Source organism: Microchirus variegatus (assembly GCF_963457635.1).
Source record: "Microchirus variegatus genome assembly, chromosome: 23".
NCBI classification, from domain to species: domain Eukaryota; kingdom Metazoa; phylum Chordata; class Actinopteri; order Pleuronectiformes; family Soleidae; genus Microchirus; species Microchirus variegatus.
The window spans coordinates 15,982,361-16,000,359 of record NC_139824.1 but is presented as its reverse complement, the minus strand read 5'-3'; the positions used below and the strand labels follow the sequence as shown (position 1 = coordinate 16,000,359).

At 39.0% G+C, this 17,999-nt stretch overlaps 1 protein-coding gene across 1 annotated transcript in view; it reads left to right on the top strand.

Annotated features, from left to right (window-relative positions):
• kdm4c (lysine (K)-specific demethylase 4C) overlaps window positions 1-17,228 on the top strand; it is a 30,360-nt gene extending 13,132 nt beyond the window's left edge. Inside the window, exons 14-22 of the mRNA XM_083909210.1 lie at window positions 694-937; window positions 3,137-3,213; window positions 3,541-3,596; window positions 3,748-3,856; window positions 9,307-9,501; window positions 11,272-11,442; window positions 13,583-13,702; window positions 15,376-15,468; window positions 15,601-17,228. Of these exons, the coding sequence (XP_083765336.1) occupies window positions 694-937; window positions 3,137-3,213; window positions 3,541-3,596; window positions 3,748-3,856; window positions 9,307-9,501; window positions 11,272-11,442; window positions 13,583-13,702; window positions 15,376-15,468; window positions 15,601-15,768 (1,233 nt within the window). The 3' untranslated portion in view covers window positions 15,769-17,228. The remainder of the gene's footprint in view (window positions 1-693; window positions 938-3,136; window positions 3,214-3,540; window positions 3,597-3,747; window positions 3,857-9,306; window positions 9,502-11,271; window positions 11,443-13,582; window positions 13,703-15,375; window positions 15,469-15,600) is intronic.
• The last annotated feature ends 771 nt before the right edge of the window (window positions 17,229-17,999 follow it).

Here is a 17,999-nt window from a genome sequence, read left to right as displayed (position 1 = left end):
ATTCATCAAAAGAGTTGCAAAATGAGTAGAAAATATAGTCGAGACATTGACAAGATCAGAAAAAATGATTATAAGAACCAGCAAAACTGTTTTCAGCTGTGCTAACATCATTGCACAAGGGTTTTCTGATCATCCAATAGCCTTCTAACGCCATTAGCAAACACAATGTACCATTAGAACACCGGGAATGGGCCTCTATATGCAGCTAGAATAGTCATTTTCCACATTAACAACGTATAGAGTGTATTTACGATTCATTTAATGTTGTATTCATTGAATAAAAAGAACGTAATTGACCCCAAACGTTTGAATGGTAGTGTATATTATCAGTAAAAATGCATTGTAGTTCCATTTGTGCATATTTTCTGAAAGATGGCACACTTGAGGATATCTGCAAACATAGCATAAACACACCTTAAAGTTTCAACTGTACCTCCATGTCCATATGTGTCCATATGGACCGAGAGATAATTACTGCCAAAATACATAGTGTTTTACTGCAAACTCATACAACTGGACACTCAAAAGTTGACCATAGGTGAGAGTGGATAGTTGTTTGTTTCTATGGTGACCCGTCCAGGATGGACCCCGCCTTTCACCCTGTCAGCTGGGATTAGCACCAGGAGATCACTGTGTTTCTACAGCTAATTGTGCATATACTAAAAACCACCCAAATGTTTTTTTCTTCTTTAGCCTGAAGACAAAGCGGAGGATAAAAACTCCAGCACGTCGTCGGACACTTCCGTGACCTTTTCTCCAGTGGAGGGCCCCACGCAGCCCTGCACAGGCCTGAGGAGGACCAAGCCCCTCATCCCAGAAATCTGCTTTTCTTTCCGCGAGCACAACTGCCCCCCAACTCCCACCAACCCTCTGCTGCAGGAAGACGGCACCTCCCCGCTGCTCAGCTGTCAGGGCTGCTGTCTACAAGTACATGCAAGTATGTATGAATTATTGTGTACATGGGGATTTTTAAGAGTTTAATTTATAGTTTGCAAACCTCACAGTGTCCGTCCGTACACCTCCGACCTCACAAATTCACCGTCTGTTTTGTTGTCTTCGCGTCTCTGCTCGTCTCGCTGTCATTGCAAAGAGGGTCAGCGAGTTTGAGGTCTTGACTCACTCCATCTCAATGTTCCAGCTCCGCTCTCCGTTTCCCCCCTTCGCTCCCCTCGCTGTGGTTTGGAGTGTTTTATTTCCCTCGTCAGCCCAATGAGGGTGAATCCTCCGTCTCTACCACACAAACTTCCTGTTCAAAAGTCCCCGAGCCAGTGCAACGAGCCCTCACACACACACACACACACTCTCGACTTGTTCGTTCCCCCCAGCGTCTCGATCCTTCCAGACGACGGTGACATGTGTGCACGCACTCGCATACACTTAAACTCACCGTCTTGAGACCATTTCCTGACACTAGTTGTCCCGTCACGTCATGCTGGGGGTCCACTGGAGAACTGTAGGTGTTACGTGTGGACTGTAAAAGTGCTTAACAGCTGTACACTGTGTGTGTGTGTGTGTGCACATGTCCCCGGCTTTGTATGACCGTGAGGGAGGTAGTGAGCGTGGTTATGTGGGAGTAGGAAATGAAGTGCATGTCATTTGACACTGATGAAAAAACCACAAGCTTGGTTTTGAGGATTGAGACCCATCAGTGAGTACATGTTGATATTGCTTTCCCTAAGTACTGTTATCGGAACTCGGGAGAGGAAGGAGAGGTGAGCTCGGGATTTATGTTTGGGCTGTTTTGATGGATTGTGTGGGAAAAGAACAGAGACACTCACTGGAATATAAAGTGTTTCTTAGCAATAGAAATTCCCTTCAGCTTTTGTTTGTCAAGCCTCTCTAACCCAAGACTTTAACCAGCTGCCAGCTCCACAGAGAATCATACTTTGTTTTTGTTTCATATTTAACTTTTGTCTATTGCACTCTACGCTACAGTGTTATTTTGTTTTTTTTATAGACCACGTTTTCCACATCAAGGACTAAAACTAAACAACAAAAACTGTTTTAGCTTGTGTTTTACATACGTCGTCATGCTCGGCGGTGCCCGTCGGTCACGTCAGGTCAAGCGGGACACGAGTTTCTGAAACTAAGCGCACTGTCACACCAGTGTAAGTCTTGCATCCTGCAGGATCCTCGACTCGTGGACGAACACACAAACATTAGATGCACACGTGTGCTCCTTCGTTGTCTGCCTATACCAACATTCCAAATACACACGCACACGTAGAAACCTTCCATTTCCATTAAAGTTGCCATATGTAAGAATGTGGCCAAAAACGGTTACTACATTCAAATTAAAAATACAGAGGTCTTTTAGGTTTCGTTTTCTGAAGTAACTGGCAACCCGTGGTTGCTCGGCAGCTGAGACTCTACCGACTGCAATGATTGCTAGACGGCGGTAGGTGGCGCCACATGCCAAAACATGATTTGCAGTCTGCAAAATATTTTTTTTTAATGCAAATATTTTGTCTGTTCTGTTGTTGTCGGTGAGTTCAGTTTGTTATATGAACATTATTCCTGAGTCTCTGTGACATATAAGGAGGATTTTATGGCCAGTTGCTTTAGATTTATTACATAATGCTCCTTTAAGTTTGCAATACAGTTCATTTCTGCACGGAACCACCTAACCCTCAGGAATTAATGTGGATGTGGCATTTAAAATAGTTTTTTCTTCTTGTTTAACTGTGAATAGTATTAAAACCGTGCGTCCAGGTGAGAGTGAAGCGTTTTAGCATTATTTGAGTGAGAATGACATTGTGTTTTCCATTAAAAGTCACACTTTTATTCATCAAAAGAGTTGCAAAATGGATAGAAAATATAGTCAAGCCATTAAAGAACCAGCCAAACTGTTTTCAGCTGTGCTAACATAATTGCACAAGGGTTTTCAAGGGTTTTCTAATCATCCAAAAGCCTTCTAACGCGATTAGCAAACACTATGTACCATTAAAACACTGGAAATTGGCCTCTATACACCTACTGTATGTAAATATTCCATTAAAAACCAGACGTTTGCATTAATTTAATGTTATATTCATTGAAAAAAGTGATTTCCCTTAAAAAATAAGGAAATTTCTAAGTGAGCCCAAACTTTTGCACGGTAGTGTACATTGTCTCACTCTATCCCTTCCACTTCTAGGTTGCTACGGTGTTGCTGAAGATGACATCAGCGAGCAATGGTCATGTGATCGCTGCACAGACGGAAGCTTTACAGCAGTAAGAAGACACTTTTCCCGTAACACACTGGCTTTCTGTGACAGTGGTTTCCCAGGAGTGTAATTACAGTACATAGGTGCAACATTGCTGATGCTAATAACTAATTTGTGCTCACTGTCTACAATTCTATTTAACGCTTTAATGACAAATGTGTGGCCCGACACCTGTTTTGAGTGTGAAATTGTCACTTTTTAATGCTGCTTGTTGTCGTTTTCCCTAACTCTGACCTTATCTTACCAAATAATGTCGTCATATATTGCACGAGCTGACTTTAGCGTGTGTTATGCCGACTGTAAACGACTCGATTTGCTCTCTTTGTTCTTTCAGGAATGCTGCCTGTGTAACCTCAGAGGTGGAGCGCTCAAGAAAACCCAAAACGACAAGTGAGACCAGCTTTTTTTGCCGTGTGATGATCAACTCTGCACACTCATCTCTGATCTCCAGAGTGCAGACAAATGAATTGTTTGTTCGACTTAGTCATTATAATGTAATCATTTGTTTGCTTTTATGCGGCGTGTGTGTGTGTGTGTGAAGATGGGCCCATGTGATGTGTGCAATTGCACTGCCAGAGGCCAGGTTCAGTGACGAAGCCAAGAGAAGTCCCATTGACACCGGTAGAATCCCCATGCAGCGCTTTAAACTGGTGAGGACACACACACGCACACACACACACACTCGGACATGCACACACACTCACGGATGCAGTGCTGGAATTCCCCAGGTCCTTGAGGACTGGCTCAGTCTAATTAATGAAGTGTTCACAGTTCTAATTAACAATGTGAGACGAACATGCCCGCAATCAAAGCTAGATAATTAACCACTGGTGGGTGGGAGAGGGATTGTGTGAGTATGGCTATCGTTGTGTGGGTTTTTTGTGTCTTTATGTGCGTGTGTGTGTGCACTTGCTTAATGAGAGTGTCTCGGCAGACCTGACACGGTGCCTCCATAGTTAGTCTTGTGCTGCAGGCGCCATGATAGCTCAGCAGAAAGTGAACTGTTGAACATCTTTGCACAAGATGGATAACAGAAATAAATACTGCCTTCCATTCCCAGCCTACATTATTGGCTCCCTATTGACCATAACGTTTATTTAGGGACGCTCTGTGCTCTTAAGGAGGTATTTGGTCGAGCGTAGCATGAGGTGGAACTCCGTAAAGCTCACAAAGATGCATTTTTCCATTAAAAGTCAGACTTTTATTCATCAAAAGAGTTGCAAAATGAATAGAAAATATAGTCAAGACATTGACAAGATTAGAAGTAATGATTTTTATTCAAAAATAATAATTTTGCCCTTCAAATACAAGGGTTTTCAAGGGTTTTCTAATCATCCAATACCCTTCTAATGCCATTAGCAAACACAATGGACCATTAGAACACTGGAAATGGGCCTCTATACACCTATGTACATATTCCATTAAAAACCAGATGTTTTTACCACATTAATAATGTATAGAGTGTATTTCTGGTTCATTTAATGTTATATTCATTGAAACAAAAAGTGCTTTTCCTTCAAAAATAAGGACATTTCTAAGTGACCCCAAACTTTTGAATGTACATGAAATCCTATATTTCAATATCAAGATAAGTAAAACATTAAAAAACCTTATTTACCTTCATTATTTCATGAAGCTAAAATTAATAGTCTATTAAAACAAACAAGACAAGATCTTAAAAAAACAGAAAGAGGCATTTTCATTAGTTGTATGTTTATACATAGATTATTGAATAATTGCGACCAAAGTAAATAGTAGTTAGTTGCAGCCTTAGTTACCAAGTTAAATCCCCTCTATGTCACTTTATTAAATTTTCCTAATTTCATTCCACTAGTTTGAAATAATAAATAATAGAAGAGGGCAAAATGCTAGCTGAAGGGGAAATAACGAATGTTGAAGCTCAAGACTGACGCTTTTACTCTGAAGGTTGAATAAATACATGAAGTTCCTTCACTTATAGAGAATCAAAAGTATTTATTTGTTGTCTTTAATATGCATTTTTGACCTCCGCCAAGGATGTATATGTTTTCGGCAGAGTTTGTCCGTCTGTCTGTCTAAAAGTCATGGACGGATTTGGATGAAATTGTCAGCAAATGTCCGCAATGGGACCAGGAACGAGTGATTAAATTCTGGGCGTGATCCGTAGACGTTGTGCATCGACAGGGTGTATTTTGTAGGCACTGAGCTGCCTTGGCGGAAGTCTGCGCTCTCCGAGTGCTTTTCTAGTTTTAAACAATCACATTGCCGCCAATCGATGTTCTTACACGAGTGTGCGGACACTAATTTTGTGGACACGTAGCCGTTAGCCACAGCATATTTACGGGGACATGGTTCCTCTCCATCTCCTCGCACCGGATTGAAATTAAGCTCATTTTGGGTTTTTAGAGCCCAAACCACGTACAGTATCTTTTTAGTCCACATTCACGGGCCAAAATCTAGACTGGAAAAGTTTAGTGGCTCATAAGAATTCTCCGACTTTGACCATGTTCATGCCTTTATTTTGTTGTCTTCGTTGCTGTTGTTGAGGAAACGACACTTTCCTCATTTAGCTGTTAAGTTTGTGACAAAACACAGTGACAATTTGTTTGCCTGACACCACAGATTTAACTTTATTTGGCAAAGCAGATGTTTTGGAAAAAATCACACGCAAGAATTGTTAATTTTTCCCCCCGCCCCCCCCCGCCCCGCCGGGGTGTCTGATCTGAGGATGCGTCGATGACAGCAATCTGTTTGTTCCCACTGCATCCTGACGCTGACTCTTTACTTTCTGCTGCCATGTTTACACTAATTAACATGTCGGTACAGGTGATTTTCACTTGATTGATTCGTGAAACAGATGGCTTTAAAGTTCTCATTTCAGGCAGAACACGAAAATGAACCCCCCCCTTCAAACATGCTGTCATAAAAAAAAAAAAGTTTGTCCTTATTAATGTGACGTGTAAGAAAAACTATGGATGGTTATAATTAGATTATTTGTGTCCTTGAACCAGAGTTTGCGTTGGACCCGTTGCTCCCGCAGCGGCCCGAGCGCATTCATAATTCACAATTGCACACATCACACATGCACAAAAGCACGCACACATTCATAATTTACCGTGGGAATGTTCTTAACGCTTGGTTCAACACGGACGGGCGCTTTAGATGCACCTTACGAGCAGATACACAGATGAGTTTGGCTTCTTTGCACAAACTTGCATTCATTAAAACTGTGTAGATACATTTACACAGCTTAAAGATGTTCATATGCATTGTTTTTCTTGTATGTGTACATACATACATACAAACAAACACACACAGACAGACGTACGTATATACGTCTGCCTCACACTCAGAGTCTTATCATGCTGACCTCAATAGACCAGACAGTCAGGCCAGTTCATCGGTGCAGAGCTGTCCATAATGGACGAGGTATGGGAAAGGCTTCACGAAATGTAGGCCACCAAGAGAAAGAACTCCAGTGAACGTCAGTAAAGCACGAGAAGCTTCATTAATAAAAAAAACGAGGTTAAGGCTTTTTTATCAGCAATTTAAAATGAAATATTTGAAGAAAAGAGGACTTTTTCTCCTCCTCGGAGAAGGTACCTCCTGATCTCCAACTGATACCTGAATGAAGCAGATTAAGCCGATCGTTCCAGCCCTGCTCTCTAGGTGAAATTTAATTAAAATCAACTTTTTAATCATTTAAATCCTTATATTTGGGACTCTGGAGGCCCCGTCAGTCGTGAAAAGTGTGAAAAAAAAAAGATGACTCACTCGTGTTTTTGTGGTCCTCCTCAGTCTAAGTACAGGAGATGAAACATGTTGACCTCCGCGCTCATTGGGACGTCACAAATTCCTGGAATTGTTGTCTCGCGGAGTCTGCGAAAAGTTCTATTCTCGGCTCCACAGTGCAGCGCAGAGTGCTACACAAACGTCCAGCCTCAGAGGATTCATCTGTCCAGTGGATACATGTTATATATGGCGGCAATGTGCCGGCTAGAGCCTGCAAATGATCACTTTTCCAAATGCTAACTGCTGTTAGCTCCCAGTAGCCAGTAGTGATGTCATTTCCTGTCCCTTAAGTGTTGTTTTACCTTTTTTAAGGTGGCCCTAAAGAGATACTACTAAACGGAGCTCTCTGAACAGGGATGTTTTAGTTGGGTGATTGAACTGCTTCGGTGCTTCATCCTTATTTTGGTATTTTGACCAAAGCATGTCACAGACCCGTTCATTAGGACACCAGGGAACTAGGTTAGCTTGGAGAAATAGGGTATATTATGTCCCTTTTAATGCCGACAAGGTTAATTAATTAGAATCGAGCTATTGACTCTCCAAGGAATTGAACAAATGGCGTTCGTTTCAGAGGCTTAACCAGATAAGGACAGAGACTAATGACTCCCGCACACCATCGGCCTTTGCTTTGCTTTTCAGGACAATGCACATTGTAATTACATATACATGTAGGATTTGAAATGTTTCAGCAGCATTGTCAATATTTCATTATCTCTGTATACGCATGAAATACTTGATATGACATGTTAACATGTCGAGAGGCCTTTTCCATTGGCTAGAATTCATATTTACTCGACGCTGATCCTCACTCGAGTTCACTTGCTGCTCGGCTGCATCCTTTTGGGACGTTGCCTATGCACACACGGACTTGTTATTACACGTCAAGACGTATGGATATTTCAGTATGAATTCCCAGGTATTCTGCTATAAATAAATCACCTTCAAAGAGATGTAAAGACGCACCATGAGAGAGCGAGAGAGAGGAAGACCATGGATGGGGGTTTTTATGAGGAGGAGAGCGAAGGGAAACAGAGTAAGTGGGGGGGCGTGCAGGAGGGGTGAAAGTAATGGGGGTTATAATGGGAGGATGTCGTAATTCTTTCCCTTTTAGTGGGAGAGTGGGATGTGTCACAGCAGTGGAAATGGACTTGATGGGCTGTTTGGTGCAGGAAACCAACTGAAAGTCTTAAAAAAAAAAAATGTGTTTGTGTGTGTGGATGCATCGCAGTGTTTGTGCGTATGATGTGTTTATGTGCGTTGTGCCTTCCTGTGGTGCTCGCGCAGAACTCGACCGCGAGCGTTGCAACACTTTAGTTTGTTGTGGAAACCTGAGATGAGGTCATTTTTGAGGCTTTTCCTCGTATTCTAGCAGCGAAATAACAAGACTCTGCGGACTATCTCGACCGGGCTTCGTTTATGCCGTCGTATTGTTATTTTGCTGTTTGGAGAACATAATGTTTTTATGGTTTTTAAATAAATGGTAAAAGTTCATGCCGCAAAAACTTAGCAGTGATTCACTTTGTGGTCTTTTGTCCTTTTAATTCACTGCCGTTTCCCCTTGAACCCATTATTCAGCCTCAAAGTGGAGATACAGATTTAAATTTGAATTTTTAACTTGTTCCAAAAGGAGGAATTGGACAATGTCAGGTGTCCTTCACTGATACAAAGTTACTCAGTGAGAGTTGGTTTGATTTTTACTTATTTTTCAAATGAAATTTACTGGATCACCAGACTTTTCCTTCTTTTATTGTAGGAAACAATGCTATTTGCACTATTTAGCACGTTTATTAATGATCTATTATACTGTGAGTATGATCACGACACTGGCTTGTGTGCACTGCTTTGTTAAAACAAGCTTATTTACTAAGTAAGTCTCCAAACTATAGCTTGGTTCTGGTCAGGCAAGTTTGGATATCTAGTATAATATATCATACAATTCTTTAAATGTTACTGCCATTTATCCATCCACAGTACTTTCTCATCACTTTTTCCTCATTTTTGAATGGGTCTGAGCGAGGTGTGCATCTCATCTCTGGAAAGTCATGAACAGGCTGTTCCTAAATCAGACTTGACGTGCCTGTAATCTGATCTCACGAGCTCTAAATTGCCTTTATGAAACAGATTAATCCTGGGTTGGTTTGATGGGCTCAGTGAGGTATTTTCCCAATCCCTGTCTTTTGATCATTTTTATGGAAACTTGTTCTTGTTATTTTCCCTGCAACCGTTTCACTCACTGGAAAAAGTTTGAAGTTTATTAGGAATCGGTACTCCTGTCCTGTCTTGACTTCAGTGAATCCATGCCCCGTTTTGCTCCGTCTGTGTTTTACAGAAGTGCATCTATTGTCGTAAACGCTGTGCGGGCAAGCGTCAGGCGGGTGCCTGCATCCAGTGCTCGTGCGGTCGCTGTCCCACCTCCTTCCACGTGACCTGCGCTCATGCTGCCGGCGTCGTCATGGAGCCCGACGACTGGCCGTACGTCGTGTCCGTCACCTGCCACAGACACCAGTCGCGGAGTTCGTCGGCTGTAAGTTAATGTTTTTATTACACTTTGACAAGGACATGGTTCGTTATTTTATTTGTCTTTTGCAAGATTGATAGATATAAACCATCACTGAATGAATGAATACGACACAAATTCAAATTGAGCTGTTCTCCCTTAAACTGTAAGTAAAAGCTGAAGGGATCATTTGAATTGCTTCACTTGCCATAAAGGTTTAGTTCACTCTGATCCCAAAATGCATTTTCAGACTGAACGTCCAGGTCGCTCTGGTTTGTGTTATGTACAAAGTAGTTTCATTGAAATCTGCCCTCAGCGAGGTCGTTTGGTGTCTTTGAAAAAAAAAGAAAAAAACACTTTACGCTGTTTTTTTAAGAAAAAAATAAATCATCTTTCAAAATGAAATCTTCAGTCCTGTGAACGATTCAAACTAAATTACATTTACCTCTGATGTACCGGTTTGGAAACGGGTGTCCTCACCTTATTTAATGAAACCAAAAACTGCATGGTGGTTGTGAAGCCATGTATTGGAACCAGAGACGGAATAAAGTGAATAACATTGAAAATATCTTTTAAAAAGGGTGCCTTTCAAGGGTGTGGGGTTGTGAATAAAGTAGTAATGTTGAAAGCAGCAGAAAAACTATGACAACGGCCCAAATGCCTAAGACGAGGGTCGGAACATTCATGAGTAACCACAATTTTCTTTTTTAGAGCTATGATTGCACAAAAACCTTTGATTTTGTGTTTGATAGAAAGCGAATGGAGCTATGTGTGAGTTAACTACTCTGACATAAACATCATAGGTTAGTATGTCGTTGAAAATTTGACTAAAAAAACAAAAAATTTACAAAAAAAAGTCATAGTGTAGTATGTTGTCCAAAATTTTACAAAAATGTCATACTTTAGTACTATTTCACAAAATAATAATAAAAAAAAAAAATTCAAAAATTTGACAAAAAAGTCAAAGGTTAGTATGTTCAAAATTTGACAAAAAGTAAAAAAAAAAATTCCAAAATTTGACAAAAATGTCATACTTTAGTACTATTTCACAAAATAATAATACAAAAAAATAAATTCAAAAATTTGACAAAAAAGTCAAAGGTTAGTATGTTCAAAATTTGACAAAGAGTAAAAAAAAATTTCCCGAAATTTGACAAAAAAGTCATAAGTTAGTATGTCTTCCAAAATTTTACAAAAAGTAAAAAAAACATTTTTGTTCCAAAATTTGACAAATAAGTAAAAATATTTTTTTTCCCCAAAATTGGAAAAAAGTAATCTGTTTGTATATTGTCCAAAATTTGACAAAAAAGTAAAAACTTATGTTTTTTCCCAAAATTTGACAAAAAAAGTCATAAGTTAGTATGTCTTCCAAAATTTTACAAAAAGTAAAAAAAACATTATTGTTCCAAAATTTGACAAATAAGTAAAAATATTTTTTTTTCCCAAAATTGGACAAAAAAGTAATCTGTTTGTATATTGTCCAAAATTTGACAAAAAAGTAAAAACTTATGTTTTTTCCCAAAATTTGATAAAAAAGTCATAGGTTAGTATCTCGTCCAAAATTTGACAAAAAAGTAAAAAAAAATGTGTCCAAAATTTAACAAAAAAAAGTTTAAAAGATTGTTTTCGACAACATTTGACAAAAAAGTCATACTATAGTATGTCGTCCAAAATTTGACAAAGTAAAAAGTAAAAAAAAAAAAATTGGGGTGATGATTCAAAAGTGATGATACAGTTACATGGATGTCAGTGTTACTGTGTCATACATTAGTCTAATTACACCTCTGTGGATAACAGAAGCAGCGTGCGTGCCAGTCGTCCATCTCGCTGGGTCAGACGGTGATCTCCAAACACAAGAACCTGCGCTACTACACGTCCAAGGTCACAGAGATCACCTCCCAGATGTTTTACGAGGTCATGTTCGACGACGGCTCCTTCTCCAACGACACCTACCCCGAGGATATCGTGGTGAGACGACGTTTCGTTACACACGGGTGCAATAAGATCACCTCCCGGTTGTTTTTAGGGGCACGCCAGATATTAAATTTTAATGGAGCCTGTTTCTTCAGAGGCCTTTTCTGATCCTGGAATTGTACTTGCATGAGCGCTTACTAAAACATTCTACTTTAAGTTGGATGCCAGAGTGGTTGAGTGTTTTTTTTTTTTTTACTCTTAACCTTTTGGCACGTACCGTGAAACGGCATGGATTTCTGAAAAGGCCACTTAAATTAAATGAAATCAGACTGCTGTGTTGTCATGGCAGCGGTAGATAATCACCAACATGGCTGTTGTTGAGGAGTGGAAATTAATGGATTCTTTCAAGTGATTATATCATAATGAGAGAGTCTCACTTTGTGAGTTCTGCAGGGTTTGAAAGAAGTCGCCGTGACCAACACGTCCACACACTTCTATGTGTGTGTTTGTGTTGCTGTATTAGTGAGGAAGTTTCACTAATCACCTCCTCTACCGAGGAGTTTATGGTCGTTTGTCTCGGTGTGCACGATTACCCCAAAAACTACTGAAGCTATTTCCATGAAATTAAAATGAAACGTGAAGGTGCGGTTCATGATCCATTGAGGAGCACATGGAGAGGATCTGATGACGGGGTTGGATACAGGATTTGTTTGTTTTCTTTTCACTCCCTATAACATTTAGTAAGATGGAGTGTTTTTCCAGCAAGAAATGCTCAAGAAATAGTGCAAGTTTTTGAAAACACCATCAGTGAATGAAACAGAGGTTGTTTTGTCATCCAATGTCGTCCAAAATTAGATTTTTTTTTTGAAAAAAAAATGTTGGTCCAAAATTTGACAAAAACGTCATACTATACTATGTTGTCCAAAATTTGCTAATTTTTTTGAAAATCGTTTTCTGGTCCAACATTTGACAAAAACATCATACTATACTATGTCGTCCAAATTCTGACAATTTTTTTGAAAAAAAATTTGCTCCAAAATTTGACAAAAACGTCATACATATTGTGTCGTCCAAAATTTTACAATTTTTTTGAAAAAAAATGTTCTCCAAAATTTGACAAAAACGTCATACTATATTATGTCGTCCAAAATTTGACAATTTTTTTGAAAAAAAATTTGCTCCTAAATTTGACAAGAACGTCATACTATATTATGTCGTCCAAAATTTGACAATTTTTTTTGAAGAAAAATGTTGGTTAAAAATTAGACAAAAACATCATACTATACTATGTTGTCCAAAATTCGCTAATGTTTTTTTAATTGTTTTTTGGTCCAACATTTGACAAAAACGTCATACTATACTATGTCGTCTAAAATGTGAAAATTTTTTGGAAAAAGAATTGGTCCAAAATTTGACTAAAACATCATACTCTATTATGTCGTCCAAAATTTGAAAATTAAAAAAAAAAAAAAAAGGTTCAAAATTTGACAAAAACGTCATACTATACTATGTCGTCCAAAATTCGATAATTTTTTTGAGAATTGTTTTTTTGGTCCAAAATTTGACAAAAACGTCATACTATACTATGTCGTCTAAAATGTGACAATTTTTTGAAAAAAAAATTGGGCCAAAATTTGACAAAAACATCATACTATATTATGTCGTCCAAAATTTGAAATTTTTTTTTTAAAAGAAATGTTGGTTCAAAATTTGACAAAAACGTCATACTATACTATGTCGTCCAAAATTCGATAATTTTTTTTTAAATTGTTTTTTTGGTCCAAAATTTGACAAAAACGTCATACTATACTATGTCATCCAAAATTTGACAATTTTTTTTGAAAAAAATTTTGGGTCCAAAATTTGACAAAAACATCATACTTTGTCGTCCAAAATTTTGACAAGATTAGACATTAGGGTTTTCAAGGGTCTTCTAATCATCCAATAGTCTTCTAATGCCATTAGCAAACACAATGTACCATTAGAACACAGGAAATGGGCCTCTATACACCTATGTACATATTCCATTAAAAACCAGACATTTGCAGCTAGAATAGTCTTTTACCACTTCAACTTTCCAAAGCTGTCCAGTATTTGTTTGAAGCATAGTTGTGAGGTTTCAATGTCCTCAACTTTAAATAATATTAGATACTTAAATACTAATAGCCGACCGTCATTCTTTTGCATTTTATAGAGCAGAGATTGCGTGAACTTGGGACCTCCTGAAGTGGGAGAAGCTGTGCAGGTGAAATGGCCCGATGGACTCTTCTACGGTGCCAAATACCTGGGATCCAACATTTCCTACATGTACCAGGTACACTTTAAACACACTCTGGACATGGACGTGACACAGTTTCAGCGATGTCATCGCATTTGTGAATTTCAAAATCAAATAAACTGATTATAAACACCCTCGGTAAGTCCACTTTTGAGACCGAAACTGAGGGAGGTGACTGAAGAAGACGGAAGAGATGGAAGATAAAGGCAGGATGAAAGACATGCTTGTATATATGAAGCAGATGGAGAGAGAATGAGAGAGAGAGAGAGACGGAAGAAGGATGAGAAGGTGGTGACGATGTGCATTATTCAAACTCACTGAAATATTCACTAAGCAAAGAGTCTCGCAGCTTCCACTTAAAGCTTTATTTAGTCGAGTTTGGGGCGTCAACCCGTTAGTTATGCACAAATGCATCCGTGACGCACGCCGAGTCGAAAGATGTGTCCGACTTCAGGAGGAGGCTGAAGTAGAGTTTCCTTTTCATCGAGGTGTGTTTAAAGGTGTAAAAATAGATTCCCGGGCTGCGTTTTTTTTTTTTTTTTGCTTCCACATCCATCCTGCGCTTACAAGTTTGATATGTTTCTGTTTGGAAAGTGAGTTTCATCACTTCAGGAAGTGAAAAGTGTCGACACGGTTTTCCTCTTTGTCATTTACGATGGAAAGCAGGGTGTTGTCAAGGAAGCAAATTATGTTATTTACTGTATTGTGCAACACTGTGACTTTACAGTATCATTATTTCTCAATGATTTTGTCTTTTTTTTTTAAATAGAAAATGACCGGAAAAAAACTTCTTCTGCAGTTTAGAATGACAAGTGTATTCTTTTTTGAATGTTAGTGACGGTAAAGGATAGTTAAATGTCCATTATGTAATACATCTAAAGCAACTGACCACAAACTGAACTCACCAACAACAACAGTACAGACAAAATATTTGCATTAAAAAAAATATCTTGCAGACTTCAAATCATGTTTATGTTTTGAAATCATGTTTTGGCGTCATGTGGCGCCACCTACCGCCGTCTACCAGTCCTTGCAGTCAGTAGAGTCTCAGCTGCCGAGCAACCACGGGTTGCCAGTTACGTCAGAAAACTAAACCTAAAAGACCTCTGTATTTTGAATTTTTGAATGTAGTAACCGTTTTTGTCCACATTCTTACATATGGCGCCTTTAACTAGGACTAATATCAGTGCTGTGCAAAAGGTTAGCGCGCGTTAATGCGTGTTAACGCATGACACGCGACGTCATGTTTACGTGCCGCGACATCGGAGGCCAGTCACTGTTTACCAGTTAGCTCCGCTAGCTGCATTAGCTCCTTTTAGCGCGGGTTAGCGCGCCTACAGTGGAATTGGAGCGGTCTGTTTATTAAAGGAAAAGATCAGCGCTACAAATAGCCAGCGTACCTGTGTTACTGCGTATGTGTGCCTCTGTTTTTAAAGGTTAGCGTTACTTTAGAGACTCATTTTAACAATTGTGAGTCACGTAAACATGACGTCACACGCGTCTTTTTCCGGTCAGTCGTCATGGAAACGCGTCGCGCCTTAACGTTTGACAGCACTAACTAATACAATATAATAATTAATAGAATTTGATATACGATCAGTGGAAATAATAGCCGTTTAACTCGTCTGTGGATGACGCTGCCGCAGTGTAACGCATTCGTTTCAACTGCACAGATTAAAATCCTGAATATTTTTCCAATGTTTTCTTAGGTGGAATTTGAGGACGGCTCTCAGGTGCTGGCAAAGCGGGAAGATGTCTACACGTTAGATGAAGACCTTCCTAAAAAGGTGAAACGTAGACTTGTAAGTATTAGGCTTACTGGAAAAACACACATTTATATTTATAAATATTTGAACAATACAAGACAAAAAAAAAACTTCACCACCACCTGAGATGTTTTCTTAGTCACTCATTGGCGTCTCCTTTCCTTACAGTCCACGGCGTCAAGCATGCGTTTCCAGGACACCTTCTTCACGACTCAGGGGGAGAGGAAACGACAGCGGACGCCCAATTCACGCTTCCAGAAAGACTATGTGGCCCTGCCGGGCCTCCGTACAACTGCCAAAAGCACATGGGAGCAACACGGCTACAAAGGGAAATGACGATGATCGCGGATCGACGACAAATGAATGCGCTGAAATATGACAGTGGATTTATAGCGTGTGGGGGCGGGGTTTTGTTTGTGAGTTTGTGAGTATAATATTGGGTCGACTTCCATCTGTTAAAGTCCCTGTAAAGTGACGAGAATATCTCTTCTGACAAATGTGATATGAAAAGTGTTTTTTTTTTTATAAATAAAAAATTAGGCGTCAAATCATGTAAAATTCAGAAAAATATTCAGGTCTACTCGCTTAAATGAGGACCAAACAATCAGTTTTTTTGTCTATAATTAATGTAAACACACTGTTATTAAACTAACGTGTCGAGATTAAACTTTGATTAAAGCGTGTGTGAGTCGGCGTCCACGCTGCAGGAGTTCCGTCCCCTCCTAATGCACTTGCCGCACACACATTCTGGTCCACTCATTCAACTGAGGACCAGTGTACGGAACGCGAATGTAAAACGCTGCCCGTCGAAGTGACATTTACGACATTTTGGACGCAGTTTGATGACCGCGAACGCAGCGGCGGCGTCTTTCCTCATCTTTAGGGATTTTGGTTATTAAGACAAGTTTTTCAAGACAAAGACATCTCAGCTAGCTAGCAAAACCAAAGGCGGTAGTGCGGGAGCAGGTGAACAATAAGCCACTGATTAGTTTCGCTAACAATAATTTTTAATTCTTTACTCAACAGCTGCAGCTTTTATCATGTTTTCAACCACTATCTTCTGTAAGAAGAGAATCTCTATCTTTGCTTTACAGGGACTTTAAAGTATTTACCACATAATAATACAAATGTAAAATACGCATCATTGATTGGTGGATGGCTGCCGAGCGAGGCATTGTGATTGGACAGCTGGACTCTTCTAAAAAAAAAAAACGGGCTAATAGAGGGCATTGTTGCTCAGTGCTTTCACATCTGTCAGGGAAAATAAATGTGACTTTGGATTTGTCACGTCACCCTTTTTCAAACACAACTTTTTGCTTTGTACAGGGAAAATTCAAAAGTGAGATTTTTCTAAATTGCTTGCCTATGGTAGCTTTTTAGGGGTCTGTTATTTCCAGTTTTGTTTTTGAATATTTATGCACTTTGCTTGCAGTTATTTTCCTAATGTCTTAACGTTCCCCCCCACCCCCCCCCCCCGCATGGTTAAACATTGTCTCCTGACTGCTTCTGCTGGGCCCGGACGAGTTGCACCACAATGGCTTCCTATATGAGTTGTCCAGTTTGACGTTGAAATTAATAATTAAAATAAAGACAAAAAAAAAAGAAGGAAGAGAGAATCGATCAGTCACTTTGTAAGGTGAAGAGACTGAGACAGGAAGCCATGACTGTGTGTTGGATTCTGTGTCCTACTAATGTGAAGTGCTACTGTTGCTCTGTTGAATCAAACATGTTGTCGAAATAATTTAAATTTGTATTTATTTTTTTGGCTTGCTATAGTAAAACTATTGCTAACTGCTGTAAGGAAAACAATAAACATTGCGTTTGTTTTTTTAAATTATTAACTTGTCTGAACTTATTTTGAGGGTAAATGAAAGTCGTGTGAAAGGTGCAAAAATTATGATTTATATATCTATATCTATATTTATTGATATATATAGATATCGATATGTAAGTCGTCGAAAATATGACAGAAAGTCATCCAAAATGTTATGAAAAAAAAATTTGGTCCAAAATTTGACAAAAACGACATACTATACTATGTCGTCCAAAATCTGACAATTTTTTTGAAAACATTTTTTTGGTCCAAAACTTGACAAAAACGTCATACTATACTATGTCTCCAAAATGTGACAATTTTTGGAGAAAAAAAATTTGGTCCAAAATTTGACAAAAAACGACATACTATACTATGTCGTCCAAAATCAGAAATTTTTTTTGAAAGACATTTTTTTGGTCCAAAACTTGACAAAAACGTCGTACTTTACTATATAGTACGACATACTATACTATGTCGTCCAAAATGTGACCATCAAAAAAATCAAATAATTCCCGCTAGCGCCTTTGAGGCTTTTTCAAGCCTTTTCAGGGCTAGCTTATTCCTCTCATTGTCGCAGTCGTCGATGATGAAGTTGAAGTTCTCGACGAAAAATCAAAGTCCTCGTTGAAGTTGAAATGAAGCAAGCAACGGAGAGTTTTAGTTTGGTTTTTGAAAGTTGTTTTGTCAGTTTCGTTTTGAAGGTTTTTAGTTTGGTTTTGTTGTTTTTGAAACACCCAGACAGACACACACA